The following is a 22,294-nucleotide window of genomic DNA, read 5'->3' as shown; positions in this document are numbered from 1 at the left end:
TTATTTGTACTATTTTCCACATTGTAGAATAATAGTGAAGACAAACAATGAACACATATGGAATCATGTAGTAACCAAACAAGTGTTAAAACAAATATTTTATATTAACATTTCTTCAAAGTAGCCACCGTTTTCTATGATGACAGCTTTGCACACTCTTGGTATTCTCAACTAGCTTTATGAGGTAGTCACTTAGAATTCATTTCCATTAACAGGTGTGCCTTGCTAAAAGTTAAATTTTAGTATTTTTTCCCCTTTAATGCATTTGAGCAAATCAGTTGTATTCTGTATTGTATTGTGACAAGGTAGGAGGGGTATACAGAAGATAACCCTATTTAGTAAAAGGCCGAGTCCATATTATAGCAAGAACAGCTCAAATAAGCTAAGATAAATGCCAGTCCATCATTGCCTGACCTTAAAGTAATCTGGAAAATTTCAAGGACTTTGAAAGTTCTCAAGTAGTCGCAAAAACCATCAAGCACTATGATGAAATTGGCTCTCATGAGGACCGCCACAGGAAGACCCTGAGTTACTTTTGCTGGAGAGGGTAAGTTCATTAGAATCACCAGCCTCAGAAATTGCGGCCCAAATACAGTGCCTTGCGAAAATATTCGGCCCCCTTGAACTTTGCGACCTTTTGCCACATTTCAGGCTTCAAACATAAAGATATAAAACTGTATTTTTTTGTGAAGAATCAACAAGTGGGACACAATCATGAAGTGGAACGACATTTATTGGATATTTCAAACTTTTTTAACAAATCAGAAACTGAAAAATTGGGCGTGCAAAATTATTCTGCCCTTTTACTTTCAGTGCAGCAAACTCTCTCCAGAAGTTCAGTGAGGATCTCTGAATGATCCAATGTTGACCTAAATGACTAATGATGATAAATACAATCCACCTGTGTGTAATCAAGTCTCCGTATAAATGCACCTGCACTGTGATAGTCTCAGAGGTCCGTTAAAAGCGCAGAGAGCATCATGAAGAACAAGGAACACACCAGGCAGGTCCGAGATACTGTTGTTAAATACTGTTATTTTGTGCAATATACGACTGATTGTTGTCCTATGGACAGAGTCTCCCACCTCAGCTGTAGATCTCTGTAGTTCATCCAGAGTGATCATGGGCCTCTTGGCTGCATCTCTGATCAGTCTTCTCCTTGTATGAGCTGAAAGTTTAGAGAGACGGCCAGATCTTGGTAGATTTGCAGTGGTCTGATACTCCTTCCATTTCAATATTATCGCTTGCACAGTGCTCCTTGGGATGTTTAAAGCTTGGGAAATTTCTTAAAGATATCCATAAAAAGTGTTGTTTAAAGTTTGCCACAAGCCACCTGGGAGACACACCAAACATGTGGAAGAAGGTGCTCTGGTCAGATGAAACCAAAATTGAACTTTTTGGCAACAATGCAAAACGTTATGTTTGGCGTAAAAGCAACACAGCTCATCACCCTGACCACACCATCCCCACTGTCAAACATGGTGGTGGCAGCATCATGGTTTGGTCCTGCTTTTCTTCAGCAGGGACAGGGAAGATGGTTAAAATTGATGGGAAGATGGATGGAGCCAAATACAGGACCATTCTGGAAGAAAACCTGATGGAGTCTGCAAAAGACCTGAGACTGGGACGGAGATTTGTCTTCCAACAAGACAATGATCCAAAACATAAAGCAAAATCTACAATGGAATGGTTCAAAAATAAACATATCCAGGTGTTAGAATGGCCAAGTCAAAGTCCAGACCTGAATCCAATCGAAAATCTGTGGAAAGAACTGAAAACTGCTGTTCACAAATGCTCTCCATCCAACCTCACTGAGCTGAGCTGTTTTGCAAGGAGGAATGGGAAAAAATGTCAGTCTCTCGATGTGCAAAACTGATAGAGACATACCCCAAGCGACTTACAGCTGTAATCGCAGCAAAAGGTGGCGCTACAAAGTATTAACTTAAGGGGGCTGAATAATTTTGCACGCCCAATTTCAGTTTTTGATTTGTTAAAAAAGTTTACCCTAAGTCTACCTTAGGAAGGAGACGGCCTGCTGAAAGAACAGGCATTTCTCAGCCTTGACATACAGGTCATGCGCCAACAGTCGTCCAAGTACCTTGCGCACCAAGGACACATGCTCGGCGCGTGTATCAGAGTAAATCAGAATGTCATCGATATACACCACTACACGCTGCCGGTGCAGGTCCCTGAAAATCTCGTCTACAAAGGATTGGAAAACTGATTCATCAACCCGTACGGCATGACAAGGTACTGATAATGCCCTGTGGTGGTACTGAACGCGGTCTTCCACTCGTCTCCCATTTGAACATCTTGAAGAACAATCTGTATTTAAATGGCCATGTACTCTTATAATCTCCACCCGGCACAGCCAGAAGAGGACTGGCCACCCCTCAGAGCCTGGTTCCTCTCTAGGTTTGTTCCTAGGTTCCTATAATGACGCAGGATTTGACCCAGATGCAGACACAGGAGGTGGATGGTTCAGTTCTCAGATAATTTATTATAACACGAGGAGCAGGCAGAGGTTCGTAACCAGATCAGAGTCCAATAGGTACTGGAAGGCAGACAGGCTCAGGGTCAGGGCAGACAGAAGTTCATAAACCAAGCCAGAATCAGGCAGGTACAGAATGGTAGGCAGAAAAGTTAAAACCGGAAAAGCTATCAACAAAAAAAACTAGAGAGCATGGAAAACCAGGAATCACGCTGGTGACGACCTGACAATACAAAATGAACTGGCAACAGACAAACAGAAAACGCAGGTATAAATACACAGGGCATAATGGGGAAAATGGGAGACACCTGGTGGGGGGTGGAGACAAGCACAAGATGGGTGAAACAGATCAGGTGGTGACAGTTCCTGCCTTTCTAGGGAGTTTTTCCTAGCCAAGGTGCTTCTACATCTGCAATGCTTGCTGTTTGGGATTTTAGGCTGGGTTTCTTTATAGCACTTTGTGACATCTGCTGATGTAAAAAGGGCTTTATAAATACATTTGATTGATTGATTAATTGAAGTGGCTCACCTCATCTTGAAGTAAGAAGTATTTAGCAATTTGTGTGATATGTTACAAATCCAATTTGTGCAATAAATTACAAAGTTGGATCCCGGAGTGCATCCTTAACTGGTTTCGATTTAGAGAAGAAGAAACATGGGCATACGGACCTCCTTTTCTTAAAACACTTATCCCTTTCTTTTACTGCCAACCCACTGCCCATATTGTGTAATTTTCCATTGTACGATGTAGATAATTAGCAGAGCATCTTTCTAATCCATCTAAATATGGAGAGTACTACTGGTATGAGGAAGTGGCTGCCTTTGACTTCTCCACCTCCCAGTGGTGTGTAGCCTGAGAGTTTGTGTTTGCTCGAAATCACACTGATATAGGGTCACCGGAAGTGTCTGAGCCTAATGCTCAGTGTAAACAGAAGACATTTGCACTCTCTCTGTCCACCAAATGATACATTTCCTGTTGCTTTTCACACTACTCCGAGCTCATAGCCCACTGGCCATCCGATCACAATATCACTTGATTGTGATCTGTGTGTTGGTTCAGTGTCTGGGGGTTTTGTTGAATCTGTGAGCAGATGTCACAAATTCCCTGAGTGATTTTCCACAGTCGGTTTAAATCACTTTATTAAACAGGTTGTTATTTTGCTCCTGCCATGTCAGTACAACTGAGACCAGTTATGGGTGACTTACAGGTGACCTGCCCCTGTAACGGGGTGAGTGACTGGTTGCCGGGAAGTCAGGCGCAGGAGAGCAGAGATGGGTGATAACAGGAGAACTTTAATCTACACCCTGGCCCAAAGGCACAGGCGAGGCAGCACAAAGCACAATCATGGTAACATGAACCGGATAAACAAAACAAACAAACCTAGCGCAAGCCAGCCTGTAGCATAACACCCTACACAAAGAACAATTCCACACACAGACATAGGGGAAACAGAGGGTAATATAGATTTAGACTGATGAGGGAATGTGAACCAGGTGTGTGGGAAAACAAGACAAAACAAATAGAAAATGAAAGGTGGAGCGGCGATGGCTAGAAGACCAGAGACGTTGACCCGCGAACGCAGCCCGAACGAGGAAGTCGTGACAGCTGGTCAGATAAATTATACAGGTTGAGGAAGTTGTGTAAACCTGCTACTGAATGCTGGTACCACTGGTACTGGCAAATAATCTTCCATCAAAATGGCGTATGGCTTTTAAGTATGACAGAATATTGGTACAATACACACTGAGGAGTGATAAAGAATAGAAAAGGGCAAATATAAGTCTGGTAGGTCTAGTCTGTTGGCCAGTATAGTTAAAAGGCAGGTGTTATTATCAGTGGCCCGTGAAGACAGTGTGGATACATAAACACAAGAACAGGAGTGTAAGACCAGTTCCAGGCTGTGTCACACATCTTGCTTATTTTTAGGTGCAGGTGCAGGGTGCATGTCATGAAACAAAATATTGGTTATGCCACCTAGTGGGTTCAATCATGAATAGCATTACTGTATAATATCTGATCATGAGAATACATTAGGTCTTAAAACACTGTGATAGCTGCCAGCAGTTATAGCCCTAGGTTATGCTCATATTTATTGATGATCGATTGATTTAATGAGAATGTTGTATTCTAAAGTAAAAGTACCTTTGGAATAAAAAATTCTGGATCTTGAACATCTTTGATATGACCGGCTGATCATCACATCTGCCAGCCCATGTACCTTTTCCCATTTTTGGAGTAGGTCTATCTGCGGACAGCACACTGGGCAGCGGCATGTGGGGCGAGGCATGTGTGATCTACTACACACTGTCTGCGCCCACTAAGTAGTGCCATGCGAGAGTTGGGTTCAATAGGGTCTGGCTCTAGCAGATATGTGTACTATCAAAAATCTAAATCAAATTGAATTTTATTGGTCGAGTACACATATTTTGCAGATGTTATTGTGGGTGTAGCGAAATGCTTATGTTCCTAGCTCCAACAGTGCATTAATACTTAACAAAACAAAACACACAAATCCAAATAATGTAAAGAAAGGAATTAGGAAATATAGAAATACTGTATATGTATATGATTTTTATTTAATTTAATTTATCTGTTATTTACCAGGTAAGTTGACTGAGAACACATTCTCATTTACAGCAACGACCTGGGGAATAGTTACAGGGGAGAGGAGGGGGATGAATGAGCCAATTGTAAACTGGGGATTATTAGGTGACCGTGATGGTTTGAGGGACAGATTGGGAATTTAGCCAGGACACTGGGGTTAACACCCCTACTCTTACGATAAGTGCCATGGGATCTTTAATGACCTCAGAGAGTCAGGACACCCACTTAACGTCCAATCCGAAAGACGGCACCCTACACAGGGCAGTGTCCCCAATCACTGCCCTGGGGCATTGGGATATTTTTTTAGACCAGAGGAAAGAGTGCCTCCTACTTGCCCTCCAACACCACTCCCAGCAGCATCTGGTCTCCCATCTACACATGATGGCGTGTACAGACATTATCGACAGTATATAAATAGAAAAGGTGTGTACCAGGTCTCTGACCTCCTCCCTGTAGGCTGTCTTATCGTTGTCGGTGATCAGGCCTACCACCATTGTTTTGTCTGAGAACTAAATTAGGGTGTTTGCAGTCGTGGGCAAACAGGGAGTATGGGAAGGGACTAAGCACGCACCCCTGAGGGGCGTCAGTATGGTGAATGTGTTGTTCCGTTTATAGCAATGGTTATCAACTGTACTGCAGGGATGGAATGTAAGTTGAGGTTGTGGTGGTAGCTGCAGAGAGGTATTTGGGTGTACGAGACTTGACAGAAGAAGAGGTACAGGGTGTGTTGATTGGGGGTGTACTGTTCTTTCAGGCTGTTGGCCTGAGGTAAGATATATAAATAATAGAGTAGGGTGGTGAGTGTAGGGTTAGATGGTAGGGTATTGTTTTCTTAATTAAATGTATTATTCATTATTATTTATTCATTATTATTATACTTTTTTTCAAGCAAAGTAAAAAGGAGGTATACTCCAGTGTAATAGGTGGCGGTAATACAACATTTATTGGATGCCAACTGCCTCATCGAAGAAGACGTATCTCCGCCTACTCAGTCAGCCCGCCTAGTCTATCAGCCCCCCGCTCTTTAATGTTAGTTAATAACCAGCTAGCCTAACATACAGTTGTTGTGGCTAACAAAGCTAATAAAAATTGCTAGCGTGTACTGTATATAGTTAGCTATCTCAGGGCTTGGCTTTAATACCGGCGAAGGCATAATAAGATAATTACTGTTGTGTATTCCTGTTACGATAAAATGGCGGAAAAGCCAGAGGCTGGAGACAGCGACGACGAGGTTGAAGATGTTTACGAAGTGGAGAGGATTATTGACATGCGAACGGAGGAGGTACAGTAACAAAGCAAGCTTGTTAACTTAGCTAACTGAACGTTGCTGCTAGCTAACAAACTACACAATTTGACAATGACAAACACTAGGAACCCTTTTGTATTAAACTAAATAACGTTATATGGCTAGCTAACGCAGAGAAACGCTCAAATGTCCACGCACAGTTCACTGATGTATAAAATGAACAGTTAGCTAACTAGCCAACCGCAAAGGAAATGTCAATGGCTGCACAACTTTGCACAGGCATCCGACACCCCCCTCTTTGCACGAACATTAAAGCTTGGCCAGACAGACTGGTGTTATTCTTTCATCCACTGGACTTCAGCCAGTCCCACTTGCAGAAACTTGCCAAATAGAACAAACCCTCCGTGTTAACGCGTGTACAACCAACTCGTAACTAGCTCTAACTGTCTAGTAGGCAGCTGCAGAATTCTTCTGCTGTCATCTTTGTTTTTGTTATGTTGGCCATATATATCGACACTGTCTCTAGACATGTTCTATCTTCGAGCTAACTAAATACATTAGCAATGACGCTCCCTTTCCCACGGTACATAATACAATGGTACAGACCGTTCCTTTTCACGCCTATGAAAATAATGAACAGGTGATGGTGTTCTACAATAATGAGTCGGCTTTCTTTGAGTTGTGGGTACAGCCAGGTGTCCTTGCAGAACATTACACTGGTCTCTTCTAGCTAGGTTGCACTGGTTATTCAGTGCCCATCAAACAGGCAAAGCATCAATATGGGGTGAACAAGGGGGAGTGAACAAGTGCACACTTTGGCGAAAAGGGGGTGGGAGGACTGGAGTTTGGCTAGGGTTTGTCTTCCCCTTGTCTGAGAACGGTTTACAAAGTCCCCTGAGAATCAGACAGATGGCAACCACATTTCAGTCTGGTGAGATAACTGTACTACATACAGTACACCAGGGATCATCAACTAGATTCAGCCGCCGGCTGTTTTTTTTATTGGTCAGGGGGCCGGAACATAATTAAAAATCATTTGTAGACTGCAAATTGACCACAAGAAGCCCAAACAGATATGTTTGACTAATACATAATCATTCCTTACCTTTCTTACATTTGTATACCAGCACATCGTGTCTCTCTTATTATGCATGGGAATACTTGAACTTATGTCCAACAAAAAAAATTACACACGCATGATTTATTTTCTCTAAAAACTTGGGGGGCCAAATAAAACCATCCGCAGGCCAGTTGGGGAACCCTGCACGACACCACAGAAGAGAGCTGCTGTCCACAAGATGGACCAGAAGGCTCCTCTGCAGACAAGCGTGTGTGTGAAATGGAGAGAGAATGGGAGAAAGAGAGGCTTGTCTGAGGCTTGTGTTTGTGATTGTCGCTCAATAGCGATTCAGTGAAATACCCAGCCCTAGCAAAGGCAAAGTTCCGGAGGGGAGGGCAATATTGGATGAGGAGGAGGGGTCTGTGTGTGTAGGGGGAGCCAGTTCCTCTTATGTAACTGCTTTTGAGCTGAGGCATGAGAGAGGGAGAAAGGAAAACAAAGCCTCTGAGGAAGATGGAGTGGGGAGAGAGAAACCTGACTCTTTAAAAAATTTTTTTTTTTAAATTTATAATCACAACCAGCCATGCACTGTGCTACAGTCACACTTGTACCGCACTTGAACCAGAACACATTATTCACATGATCCAAACAAGCAAAGTCAAATTGTCAGAGAACTCTGCAGCCCCTGTCCCTTATTCCCTCTGACTGGAGCTCTCTGTTGTCCCAGTTCACTGGATAGGAGGGTGGGGACTGAAAATACTGGCTGTGTGCCATAGTGCTAGACACAGCCTTTCAACTGAATGTGTGTTTGTCTCAGACGGAGAGGTCTATGAGTAGGCATCGGTCAAATCAAATGTATTTGTCACTTGCTTTGTAGACAACAGGTGTAGATGAACAGTGCAATGCTAACATACGGGTCCGTTTCCAACAATGCAAAGTTAATACACAAGGAGTGCCTGTACAGAGTCTATGTGCAGGGGTACAAGGTGAGGTAATATGTACACGTAGTAGGAAAATGTGATGCCGGACATTTGACCGGCAGTGTTTGAATTTAAGAAATGTACTGGACCCATATGCATTGGATGCATAACCTGATTAGGGCGTGCACCCACGGTTCTCAGAATGACAAATCACATTTAGTTTATGGTAATTCATCGTAACAGAACATGCAACTTGGATACAGCGGCGCGTGTCATTCTTACCAAATTTCGATGAGCAATTTGAAGATGTTAGAAGACATTGGCAGCAAGTCCATAAGGCTAGGGGAAGCTAAGCTTTCCTTAATGTACATTTAATTAAATTGCCAAAATGATATAGCCTAATTGGCTTACTCCTGTTTATACAGAAATAAATACAATTTACAATAAGTTTATTAGCTTTATTTGAAATCGTATTGCCTACAGTCGGAAGGGCCCGCAGTTTGGGCAGAGCGTGCTGCAAATGCCGTATAGATGATTGCTGAGTTGCGACTGTCAGTGAAAAGTGGAGAGCCAGGCATATTGCAATATTTAAATATACAATCGCAGAAAAACTGTTTGGAAAACAAATGGCTATTGCTTTAAAGAGAAGACAATGAAGACTCCAATCTGTGTTTTAATGATCAAAATAATCAACTTAATTGAGTGAAAAGTATTGAATTTTATTAGCACCAGCAGAGAACATCGGCCATATCCCCGGTGAGTGTGCATATTCACTGTCTGGATTATTGTGTCGGTGCCCAATGATAAAGAGGGCATTAATATCCTCCATCAGGTTAGAGGGACGTCATATTGTATTTGTTATAGCCTAGGCCTACTCCAAGCCATTACACACAGCATTGAAGAGTCTTTTTGCCAACAGTGATTGAGTTAGGTTATCTAATCATCATATTAGGAATAGTAGACTCTTACATAAGTCTGCATTTTTATGGTGAAAAATTTCCCCAAAGCTTGAAATCCACACGCCGCCTATGTTAGAATAACTGCCCATATTTTTGGCTCCCGAGTGGCGCAGCAGTCAAAGGCACTGCATCTCAGTCACTGCAGACCCTGGTTCGATCCCTGGCTGTATCACAACCGGCCGTGATCGTAAGTCCCATAGGGTGGAGGACAATTGCTCCAGCGTTATCCGGGTTAGGGGAGGCCAGGGTAGGCAGTAGTGGTCGACCGATTAATCGGAATGACCGATTAATTAGGGCCGATTTTAAGTTTTCATAACAATCAGTAATTTGCATTTTTGGACACCGATTATGGCCGATTACATTGCACTCAGCATATGTGAAAGTGTGTGTGTGTAGCGCAGGGTTTCCATTAGCCGGTAATAGGCAGCTTTTTTCCGATTAAAACAAATAAATAGAAAAGCCGATAAAATTGTCTCTGGCCAATTGTCCGGGAGAAAAATAAAAAATCCCATTGCGATAGAATTTAAGCTATAAAGCCTGAGAAGGTGTGGTATATGGCCAATATACCACGGCTGGTTTGAGTCCTGAATGCTGATTGGCTGACAGCCGTGGTATATCAGACCGTATACCACAGATATGACAAAACATGTTCTTTTACTGCTCTAATTACGTTAGTAACCAGCTTATAATAGCAATAAGGCATTTTGGGCGTTAGTGGTATATGGCCAATATACCATGGCTAAGGGCTGTATCCAGGCACTCCGCTTTGCATCTTGTATATTAACAGCCCTTAGCTGTGTTATATTGGTCATATACCACACTCCCTCATGCCTCATTGCTTAATTAACCTATTAATTAATGGATATACCAGTCGATGTAAAAACGTGTGACTGGGAATGCTTATCGGTCTAGGTTAATTTGCATAATCTAGTGGAATTAAATTGCAGTTTGTGTACAGTATTTGTGAATTATCCTATTAATCACACGTGCACAGCATACAGAGCCTTTGAGTGAAAAATCTGCTGCTGCCGCAGCATCTTGTGATGCTTTCAAGACAACTGGGAACTCGTAAAATACATGGTGAAATCATGACGTCAGTGATCTTCAGTTCGGAAAGTCGAAGCTTTAGAAAGAGTCCAGAGTTGGAATTCCGAGTTGGATGAGCGTTTTAAAATGATTTTCGGAGCTCGTTTTTTCCCCAGTTCCCAGTTAGTTGTCTTGAAAGCACTGAAGTCAGAAGTCGGAGATTTCTGAGTTCTCAGTTGTTTTGAACAGTGCATCAAATGGCAACGGAAGACAGGCTTCATCAGCACCTCACACATCACTTTGCAATGAGCTGGAGGAGGTATGCATTTTGAAAAAGTACATAATTGTTTGAAACCTGAACATTTTAATACATATGAGGCATGTCTTACCTTGCTTCAAAGTAGCGTATTAGATCTCCTCTTTCATTTTTTTAATGGATATTTTCATCTCTCACGTGAAACCGCTTGCATGTGCAGTGCCTATTTGACAACGATGTTTTCCCGCTAATTGCATTATGGAATGAACATTCTGTATATAATTGTTTTATGCTTATTGCACATTTATAAAGAAGACTACACAAAACAGTCTTTGGCCAAAATTCTGCTAGCTGACAAACTGAATCAATGTTCATTGATACTCTGTTTTAGTAACATCTGCTCTGCTAGCAGAGTGGAGTGGAGACATAAAAAGGGTATCATTAGAAAGGTTAACTTCTCTATTATTGTAAAATAATGTCTCTGTTTCAGTGGCCATATGACTGTTTCTGTTGGACCAAACCGCTTGTCAGAGAGGAAGAAGTGATCTCTCATATTTGTTGTGATGGGCTTGTTGTGTGTGTGTGTGTGTGCAAACAGAGAGGATGACTGTTTCACTCCTGCCAAAATCTGTCCAAAATAAGCCCAAGTCATTGGGACAATGACTCCCGTTGTTAGAGCGGAGACATGAGCATGTTGTCAGTATATAAAGATCTTTGGTGTAAATCGTAGGTGCACACAGCACAGAAGGAGCGAAGGAGACGATAAAAAATACAACACGAGAAGAAGCGGACATACAGTTGTAGTCGGAAGTTTACATACACATAGGTTGGAGTAATTTAAAACTCGTTTTTCAACCGCTCCACAAATTTCTTGTTAATTAACAAACTATAGTTTTGGGAAGTCGGTTAGGACATCTACTTTGTGCATGACACAAGTAATTTTTCCAACAATTGTTTACAGACAGATTATTTCACTTATAATTCACTGTATCCCAATTCCAGTGGGTCAGAAGTTTACATACACTGAGTTGACTGTGCCTTTTAAACAGCTTGGAAAATTTCAGAAAATTATGTCATGGCGTTAGAAGCTTCTGATAGGCTAATTAACATAATTTGAGTCAATTGAGGGGTGTTACCTGTGGGTAACACCTTCAAACCCATTGCCTCTTTGCTTGACATCATGGGAAAAACAAAAGAAATCAGCCAAGACCTCAGGAAGAAAATTGTAGACCTCCACAAGTCTGGTTCATCCTTGGGAGCAATTTCCAAACAGCTAAAGGTACCACGTTCATCTCTACAAGCAATAGTACGTGAGTATAAACACCATGGGACCACGCAGCCGTCATACCGCTCAGGAAGGAGACGCATTCTGTCTCCTAGAGATGAATGTACTTTGGTGCGAAAAGTGCAAATCAATCCCGAAACAACAGCAAAGGACCATGTGAAGATGCTGTAGGAAACAGGTACAAAAGTATCAATATCCACAGTAAAACGAGTCCTATATTGACATAACCTGCAAGGAAGAAGCCACTGCTCCAAAATCGCCATAAACAAGCCAGACTATTGTTTGCAACTGCACATGGGACAAAGATCGTACTTTTTGGAGAAATGTCCTCTGGTCTGATGAAACGAAAATAGAACTGTTTGGCCATAATGACCATCATTATGTTTGGGGGAAAAAGGGGGAGGCTTGCAAGCCGAAGAACACCATCCCAACCGTGAAGCACAGGGGTTGCAGCATCATGTTGTGGGGGTGCTTTACTGCACAAAATAGATAGCATCACGAGGAAAGAAAATTATGTGGATATATTGAAGCAACATCACAAGACATCAGTCAGGAAGTTAAAGCTTGGTCACAAATGGATCTTCTAAATGGACAATGACCCCAAGCATACTTCCAAAGTTGTGGAAAATGGCTTAAGGACAAAGTTAAAGTATTGGAGTGACCATCACAAAGCCCTGACCTCAATCCTATAGAAAATGTGTTGGCAGAACTGAAAAAGTGTGTGCGAGCAAGGAGGCCTACAAACCTGACTCAGTTACACAAGCTCTGTCAGGAGGAATGGGCCGAAATTCACCCAACTTATTGTGGGAAGCTTGTGGAAGGCTACCTGAAACGTTTGACCCAAGTAAAAACAATTTAAAGGCAATGCTACCAAATACTAATTGAGTGCATGTAAACTTCTGACCCACTGGGAATGCGATGAAAGAAATCAAAGCTGAAATAAATCATTCTCTCTATTATTCTGACATTTCACATTCTTAAAATAAAGTGGTGATCCTAACTGACCTAAGACAGGGAATTTTTACTAGGATTAAATGTCGGGAATTGTGAAAAATGAGTTTAAATGTATTTGGTTAAGGTGTATGTAAACTTCCGATTTCAACTGTAAATGCTCACACAAAAAAAGTGTTTTTTGCGATACAGACGTTTTGAAATATCACGCAAATACATAAATCCAAATGAATTTGCTATATCGCCAAACCCTAACAGTCAGTCTTCATTTTCTGCAATGAAAACATTTCCAGCAAGCATTCTCATATTGCTCTCACCCACATGTATTTGTCCTTGTCTTTAGGGGGAGGTCCTGTACCGCGTTCGCTGGAAGAACTACTCATCTGACGATGACACCTGGGAGCCTGAGGCCCACCTGGAGGATTGCAGGGAGGTGCTACTGGGCTACAAGAGGGCTCTGGCAGAGGCTAAGGTCAAGAAAGACCAAGATGCTAAGAAGGGCATGGTAAGTCCTATCCAGGAGGATCATAGCCACCATAAGAAAGGCTTGGTGAGTCTAATTGCTGGGATGGAACGTTTTAGATTTTTCTGACTGACTGTTACACTAACTACACTGACAAAAATATAAACGCAAAGTGTTGTTTATAAATGTAAAGTGTTGAGGCCATTTTTCACATGCATTAAAAGATTATTTCTCTCCAATTTTGTGCACCAATTTGTTTCCCTGTTAGTGAGCATTTCTCCTTTGCCAAGATAATCCTTCCACCTGACAGGTGTGGCATACCAAGAAGCTGATTAAACAAGCATGCTCATTACACAGGTGCACCTTGTGTAATGAGGCCACTCTCAAATGTGCAGTTTTGTCACACAACACAATGCCACAGATGTCTCAAGTTTTGAGGGAGCGTTCAATTGGCATGCTGACTGTAGGAATGTCCACCAGAGCTTTTGCCAGAGAATGTACTGTTCATTTCTCTACCGTAAGACTCCTAATGCCGTTTTAGAGAATTTGACAGTACGTCCAACTGGCCAACCGACCACTTGTAACCACATCAGCCCAGGACCTGTTGGATCGTCTGAGACCAGCTGTCTGGGCAGTTAATGAAACTGAGGAGTATTTCTGTCTCTAGTAGCCTTTTTGTGGGGAAAAACGAATTCTGATTGGCTGGGCCTGGCTCCCCAGTGGGTGGTCCTATGCCCTCCCAGGCCCAACCATGGCTATGCCCCTGCCCAGTCATGTGAAATCCATATATTAGGGCCTGATGAATGTATTTTAATTGGCTGTAACTCAGTAAAATTGTTGAAATTGTTGCGTTTTATATTTTTGTTCAGTATACATTTGAGTAACTGATATCACTTTCTATGGCTGATGTGAATGTCCCCTCTTCTCTGTAGAAGTTGCCCATGAAGAGTGACGTGTTCGATGCCGACTCTGACAGTGATAAAGACAAGCCCACAGACCTGCCTGTCAAGAAAAAGAAAAAGAAGAAGCCCCAAGAAGAAGAGGCACTTCCCTCGAAGGAGAAGAGGAAAAAGAAGAAAGACAAGCGCAAGGAGGACTTCAGGCCTCGTCCGGCACCAGAGTCTGATGAAGAGGAGCTTTCCCCTCCCCCGACACCGGGCCGCAATACCAAGATGTCAGACTCCAAGAAGAGATTTGTTGAATCTGATGAGGAAGAAGCCCCCGTGCCCTCCAAGAAGCACAGGAAGGACAAGTCCAAGGAAGGAGAAAAGCATAGGAAAAAAGATAACATGGAGGAAGGGAAGAGGAAAAAAACTAAGAAGGATCAAAGGGGTGATCTGGAGTCCACTGAAGATGAGGCCACCGCCCCCCTGGAAGAGGAGCTTAGCGAGGGGCCATCTGAGTCCCAGACAGATGATACCACACCAACTGAAAAGTCTCGCAATGATGACAAGCCCAAGATTAAGAAGGGAAAGTCAGACCTGAGGCTGCAGGGCATCAAGGACTTTCTTCAGGACAGGAAAGGCAAGAAGCCGGAAACTACTTCGCCCACGCTCTCCACAAGTAGCCTTGCAAAACTCAAGAGCCTCGCCTCCTTCAAGAGCCAGAGCCGGGATGAGCCCACACCAACCTCTGACTCCAGCGACACCCCAGCCCACGTCCACAAGAAGGCCAAGGGCAAAAGCCAGGAGGCAACTTCTGCACCACCGAAAATCCCCTCTTCCTCCTCTGGTGCAGGGGCCAGCACCAGCAAGGCCCGAGAGGAGGAGTCTAAAGAGGAAGTGGGCGGGGATAAGGAACCAGCCACCTCCACTAACCTGTTTGAGAAGTTCCTGCTGAACTGTGAGGCCAAGGACCGCGTTCCCCGCAAACAGATGGTCCACCAGCCCACCCCTGCAGAGAACACTAAACCACTGAAGGTAAACCAAGCAGCTTTGCACTACATGTAGTGAGGTTAGTAAATCAACGCTTTCCGCACATCTTAAGCTGCCTCCAAGTAAAATCTTAAATATATTTCTGTAAAAATTTCAGCTCATAGGGAAAGTTGAGAAAAGGACCAAGCCGACAAAGGAGTCACCTGCTCGGAAGCCAGAGCCAGACAAGACCAAACATAAAGACGGTAAGAAGAGTTACAAGGTTCCATTGTAGAGGTCGACCGTTTAATCGGAATGGCCGATTTAATTAGGCCGATTTCAAGTTTTCATAACAATCGGAAATCGATATTTTTGGGCGCCGATTTTTAAAATGTTTTATACCTTTTATTTAACTAGGAAAGTCAGTTATTAAGAACACATTCTTATTTTCAATGACGGCCTAGAAACGGTGGGTTAAATAAACTTCTTCAGGGGCAGAGCGACAGATTTTCACCTTGTCAGCTCGGGGAACTGATCTTGCAACCTTACAGTTAACTAGTCCAACGCAATAACGACCTACCTCTCTCTCGTTGCACTGCACAAGGAGAGTGCCTGTTACGCGAATGCAGTAAGCCAAGGTAAGTTGCTAGCTAGCATTAAACTTATCTTATAAAAAACAATCAATCATAGTCACTAGTTAACTACAACTATGGTTGATGATATTACTAGATATTAACTAGCGTGTCCTGCGTTGCATATAATCTGACTGAGCATACAAGTATCTAACTATCTGACTGAGCGGTGGTAGGCAGAAGCAGGCGCGTAAACTTTCATTCAAACAGCACTTTTGGGCGTTTTGCCAGCAGCTCTTCGTTGTGCTTCAAGCATTGCGCTGTTTATGACTTCAAGCCTATCAACCCCCGTGATGAGGCTAGTGTAACCGAAGTGAAATGGCTAGCTAGTTAGCGTGCGCTAATAGCGTTTCAAACGTCATTCGCTCTGAGCCTTCTAGTAGTTGTTCCCCTTGCTCTGCATGGGTAACGCTGCTTCGATGGTGGCTGTTGTCGTTGTGTTGCTGGTTCGAGCCCGGGGAGGAGCGAGGAGAGGGAAGGAAGCTATGCTGTTACACTGGCAATAGTAAAGTGCCTATAAGAACATCCAATAGTCAAAGGTTAATGAAATACAAATGGTATAGAGGGAAATAGTCCTATAATAACTACAACCTAAAACTTCTTACCTGGGAATATTGAAGACTCATGTTAAAAGGAACCACCAGCTTTCATATGTTCTCATGTTCTGAGCAAGGAACTGAAACGTTAGCTTTCTTACATAGCACATATTGCACTTTCACTTTCTTCTCCAACACTTTGTTTTTGCATTATTTAAACCAAATTGAACATGTTTCATTATTTACTTGAGGCTAAATTGATTTTATTGATCTATTATATTAAGTTAAAATAAGTGTTCATTCAGTATTGTTGTAATTGTCATTATTACAAATACATTCGGTAAAAAAAATCGGCCCATTAATCGGTATCGGCCCTTTGGTCCTACAATAATCGGTATCGGTATCAGCGTTGAAAAATCATAATCGGTCGACCTCTATTCCATAGTGTAAGCTTAACAATCTGGCAGGGGTGTGAAACGCATTCCATGGAGGGCCTAGTGTCTGCTGGTTAAATTTTCTTCCTTTCAATTAAGACCTAGACAACCAGTTAAAGAGTTCCTTACTCATTAGTGACCTTAATTAATCAATGAAGTACAAGGGAGAAGCAAAAACCCGCAGCAACTCTGCCCTCTGTAGAATGAGTTTGACAAGTGCTATAGGGCTTTCATTGAATTACCGATAAATATAGTGGACGCAGCCACTACATAGTGACTCAACCAAGACGTTTTAACTGACATGATGCCTGTTGCGTATTCCACCTTTTTGTTTATTTTCACTTAACTAACATTATTTGTTCCTCTCCTCTAATTAATAGCATTTCGGCCCAGTCAGAGCCCCGCTGCTGTGGAGACTAGTGACAAGGCGGAGGCAGAGGATGAACCCGCCCAGAAGTCAAAGTTTGGTGGAGATGAACGGAGGGAAGAGGCTCAACGCTTGGAGAGGAGGACCCAAGACGATGACAGAAGGAGGAGGAGGAGGGAAGACAGCGAGCCACGCCTCTTCATTGCCTGCGACGACAATCAAGACGCCTTGGAGAGCGCCGACAAGTCTGGTACGCCACAACCATCTCACATGGAAAAGTCCACACACATCATCACACTCAGTGTAGACATGCATCCATTACAAAAATACCATATTGCTTACACCTATCCTAGGGCTGTTACGTATTACCACCATACCTGCGGTCACGAATCATGACTGCAGCCAAATTCCACGTGACTGTTTAGTCACAGTAACTAGGCTTCTCCAAAACTCCTCTGATGCGGCTGATGGTCGTTAATAGCCCACCAAACCTCAACGCTCTATTGTCCCTTTAATCACTATGACATCAATGTAATTGAAAATCTAATCAAACTCTTCGTGAGAGCCCATGAACTCATGTTGCGGCAACATTTCTATAGGCTATGCAATTGTGTGAGAAAACAGAATTTTGATGGCGGCCTCTATTAAAAGAGGAGGATCCCACCAGCTTTCTTTAAGCTAGGCCTACTATATTTATTTTTCTACTTTCCTAATATTAAGCACATTCATTTGCTTTACAACAGGAGTGGCTTGAAAATGAACCGTGGGAAAAGCCTCCTCCATTCGCTATTTATGTTCCGACAGGTCCATGATAATTTCACACATATAATACTTATTCTACACTACCGTTCAAAAGTTTGGGGTCACATAGAAATGTCCTTGTTTTTGAAAGAAAATCACTTTTTTTGTCCATTAAAATAACATGAAATTGATCAGAAATACAGTGTAGACATTGTTAATGTTGTAAATGTCTATTGTAGCAGGAAAAGGCTGATTCTTAATGGATTATCTACATAGGCGTACAGAGAACCATTATCAGCAAACACCACTCCTGTGTTCCAATGACATGTTGTGTTAGCTAATCCAAGTATCATTTTAAAAGGCTAACAGCTGAAAACTGTTGTGCTGATTTAAAGAAGCAATAAAATTGGCCTTTTTTAGACTAGTTGAGTATCTGAGGCATAAGCATTTGTGGGTTGGATTACAGGCTCAAAATGGCCAGAAACAAAGAACTTTCTTCTGAAACTGTCTATTCTTGTTCTGAGAAGTGAAGGCTATTCCATGTGAGAAATTGCCAAGAAACTGAAGATCTCGTACAACGCTGTGTACTACTCCCTTCACAGAACAGTGCAAACTGGCTCTATCCAGAATAGAAAGAGGAGTGGGAGGCCCAGGTGCACAATTGAGCAAGAGAACAAGTACATTAGAGTGTCTGGTGCCAATAAAATAGGATATACTGTTGTTCACTATATTAAGTTGAGGATTTTGATAACTAAAATATATTAGTATTTTCATTTTCTTCTCTTTACAGCAATAACTATTTGCTTTCCAAACTATGTTTTCCTGTGATTGTATTTTGAAATATTGCAATGTCTGGTTTGGCCTCTTTTCAGACAGTCACAACTCAAAAATAATCTGCCCAAATTGCATACTGCCTTTCCTTCCGACTGAAGGAAATACTATTTAAAATAATCCACACCTTATTTTATTTTTTAAAGAAGCTAATGATCCAAATCATGCTTTAGTAGCCTATTTTGAATGATTTTATTTCTGTGTGTAGACAGGAGTAGGCTAATTAGGCTATATAATTTGGGCAATTTACTTCAGGAAGCGCTTCCCCTAGCCTTATGGACATGCTGCCTATGCTTGCATATTAAAACGTAGCCGCATGTAACCTCCATTTTCTATTCGAGTGCAGGCTACTGATGACGTTGTTTTGCACACCCCCTCCGAAATCGTTTGGAGAAAATGTCCTATTTTATTTAGCTATGTTCAATTGTATTCTTTGTAGTATAAAATAATGCCACGGAATTCTAAGCTAATCTTGTCTGCTAAATGAGCTAGTGTAGCCCACAGCCATATGGCATAGCCAGATCAGGGCCTAACATCAGGACAACTCAGAATATGCTATTCTGTTCTTCTGAAATAGGCTACATTTTCTTCATATATTTCTTTAGACCTGTCTAAAATAAATAATGGATTTGTTGTGTTGGTGTAGGCTTTATTAACCTGATAATTGATTTTACTTTTTAAAATGTAGATGTTCCAACTGTCTGCATTAGTGGCTTGTAGGCTATGCGTGGAAATCAGGAGATGCTAAACGTGTTTATTATAAATAACGGTCAATGAGACCCGCAGTTGTTTGCATGACAATCATCATGACCGCCACAGCACTACACCTATCCAATCCTTTCAGATCTAGGAGTAGGGGCTGTTTCTGGACAGAGGCCCTCCAAATGGCCATGTGAAATAATACTGATGTGGTTTGTGACTAACAGACAAAGGACAAGCCTCTCTTAACCTTGGAATGGACCTCAACTTGGACTGGATGACACTGGAGGACTTTCAGAAACATTTGAACGGAGAGGATGAGATTCTCTCTGCTCCAACGCTATCTCCCAGTAAGTGTCTACCATAAAATTAGAACATTAGAATGGGAATAAACATTCAAATGGTGGTATAAAAGGTCAGACATTTTAGTCAGGGAGTTGGTCAACCATGGTTTGCCAATGCTGTGATAAAAGCTAGCTAACAGACCAGTTTTAGAGGAACGATTACATTAATTTGACAAATTAACTGCCAATATGCCAACATTCCATTCAAACAATGCAGTTAATCTACAGCCATACACTGGCTGAAATCAGTTGATTATACGACTTTGACAAGTTGTAAATGTACTGATTATTGTATTTCTTTTTTAAATGTAGCCTTTATTTAAGTAGGCAAGTCAGTTAAGAACAAATTCTTATTTACAATGACAGCCTACACCGGCCAAACCCGGACGACGCTGAGCCAATTGTGCTGTTTGTGATACAGCCTGGAATCGAACCAGGGTGTCTCTAGTGACGCCTCTAGCCCTGTTATATAATAGTAATGAGAAATGTACGGTCTGTTTACATATATTGTGGATGCTATTTATATAGAATGTGTATAAAACCCATATAAACTATTTATAATTATATGACAACATTTTAGGTTGACACTAATTCTATTACACAATTTCTGATATACAGTTGAAGTCGGAAGTTTACATGCACTTTAGCCAAATACATTTAAACTCAGTTTTTCACAATTCCTGACATTGAATCCTAGTAAAAATTCCCTGTCTTAGGGCAGTTAGGATCACCACTTTTTTTTAAGAATGTGAAATGTCAGAATAATAGTAGAGTTATTTATATCAGCTTTTATTTCTTTCATCACATTCCCAGTGGGTCAGAAGTTTACATACACTCAATTAGTATTTGGTAGCATTGCCTATAAATTGTTTAACTTGGGTCAAACGTTTTGGATAGCCTTCCACAAGCTTCCCACAATAAGTTGGGTGAATTTTAGCCCATTCCTCCTGACAGAGCTGGTGTAACTGAGTCAGGTTTGTAGGCCTCCTTGCACAACAATGGTCATTATAGCCAAAAAATTCTGTGTTTGTTTAATCAGACCAGAGGACATTTCTCCAAAAAGTATGATCTTTGTCCCCATGTGCAGTTACAAACCGTAGTCTGGCTGTTTTATGGCGATTCTGGAATGGTGGCTTCTTTCTTGCTGAGCGGCCTTTCAGGTTATGTTGATATAGGGACTCGTTTTACTGTGGATATAGATACTTTTGTACCTGTTTCCTCCAGCATCTTCACAAGGTCCTTTGCTGTCGTTCTGGGATTGATTTGCACTTTTCGCACCAAAGTACGTTCATCTCTAGGAGACAGAACGCGTCTCCTTCCTGAGCGGTATGACGGCTGCGTGGTCCCATGGTGTTTATACTTGCGTACTATTGTTTGTACAGATGAATGTGGTACCTTCAGCCGCTTGGAAAATGCACAAAGTAGATGTCCTAACTGACTTGCCAAAACTAATCCAAACCAGTCTAAGTGTATGTAAACTTCTGACTTCAACTGTATCACATGCCTTTCTTTTATTATCCTGCATAAATCAAATCTGGATTATTCCTCTACTGCCATTAATTCCAATTAGACTGGTTTGGATTTGCCATTTTCACCCCATTCTGGAACTTTGAGGGTTTATGACACAACCCCTCTAGTAAGTTAGTTTAGTATGTTGTCTTACCCTCTTCTCATGTTTTCCCAGATGTCTCTCAACACCGGTTGTACGTGAACCGCTCGCTTCCACACACTATGTACATAGATGTAGACAACTACTGATGTGAATCTGTGTGTCCCTCAGGTGAGCTGCGGGATGCAGTGAAAAGCGGGGATTACATGTCTGTGAAACTTGCACTCAATTCCAAAGAGGATTACAATCTAGACCAGGAGGTACGTTCCGTGTTCTAAATAATATTTTTAGCCCAATCCCAGAGTACCTGTTACCGGCATTCTCCTCCCCGCTTCCCTCCTGTCTTTGGGGATCCCCAGCTGTTCCACATATTTATTCAGCACTAACTTTTCACAACTAGTCAAATAAAGATGTTTAACTTTTGTTAAAGTAGCCTATGTGTGTGGTCATACTTGTGAGTTCATTCAAATGAGGACACCCTTCTCACAAGCTTTAGCCTGGTTCTCTGGTTTTGAAACGTTTACATACATTAACCAACTTGGGTGACAACAGATCCCCTTTTAAAGTTTACGTTAACTATTGGATTTACACTACCGGTCAATAGTTTTAGAACACCTACTCATTCAAGGGTTTTTATTTTATTTTTACTATTTTCTACATTGTAGAGAAATAGTGAAGACATCAAATCTATGGAATAACACATGGAATCATGTAGTAACCAAAAAAGTGTTAAACAAATCAAAATAGATCTTATATTTGGGATTCTTCAAATAGTCAACCTTTGCCTTGATGACAGGCATTTCAATTATCGGGTGCACCTTCTTAACAGTTCATTTGTGGAATTTCTTTCCTTCTTAATTAAACTTCTTAGGGCTCCAATCCCGTTAACGAGATCGATATGACAACAGCCAGTGAAAGTCCAGGGCGCCAAATTCAAAACAATAAATGTCATAATAAAAATTCCTCGAACATACATGTATTTTATA

General features: G+C 41.8%; 1 protein-coding gene across 4 annotated transcripts in view; it reads left to right on the top strand.

The window, feature by feature from the left end:
* Nucleotides 1-6,019: 6,019 nt before the first annotated feature.
* Nucleotides 6,020-22,294, top strand: part of LOC109871285 (M-phase phosphoprotein 8-like) — a 38,570-nt gene continuing 22,295 nt past the window's right edge. For 2 of the 4 annotated variants that reach the window (XM_031805615.1, XM_020462108.2), the window contains exons 1-7: nt 6,020-6,378; nt 13,143-13,304; nt 14,195-15,181; nt 15,294-15,381; nt 17,098-17,334; nt 19,583-19,705; nt 21,480-21,568. In XM_031805615.1, coding sequence (XP_031661475.1) covers nt 6,289-6,378; nt 13,143-13,304; nt 14,195-15,181; nt 15,294-15,381; nt 17,098-17,334; nt 19,583-19,705; nt 21,480-21,568 — 1,776 coding nt within the window. In that variant the 5' untranslated portion in view covers nt 6,020-6,288. Of the gene's footprint in view, nt 6,379-13,142; nt 13,350-14,194; nt 15,182-15,293; nt 15,382-17,097; nt 17,335-19,582; nt 19,706-21,479; nt 21,569-22,294 lie in introns of all 4 variants that reach the window. The other 2 variants (XM_020462110.2, XM_020462106.2) reach the window with 1 other exon arrangement.

Source organism: Oncorhynchus kisutch, linkage group LG26, assembly GCF_002021735.2.
Source record: "Oncorhynchus kisutch isolate 150728-3 linkage group LG26, Okis_V2, whole genome shotgun sequence".
Taxonomy (NCBI): Eukaryota; Metazoa; Chordata; class Actinopteri; order Salmoniformes; family Salmonidae; genus Oncorhynchus; species Oncorhynchus kisutch.
Note: the sequence above shows the minus strand (reverse complement) of the source record. Positions and strands in the feature narration are given on the sequence as shown.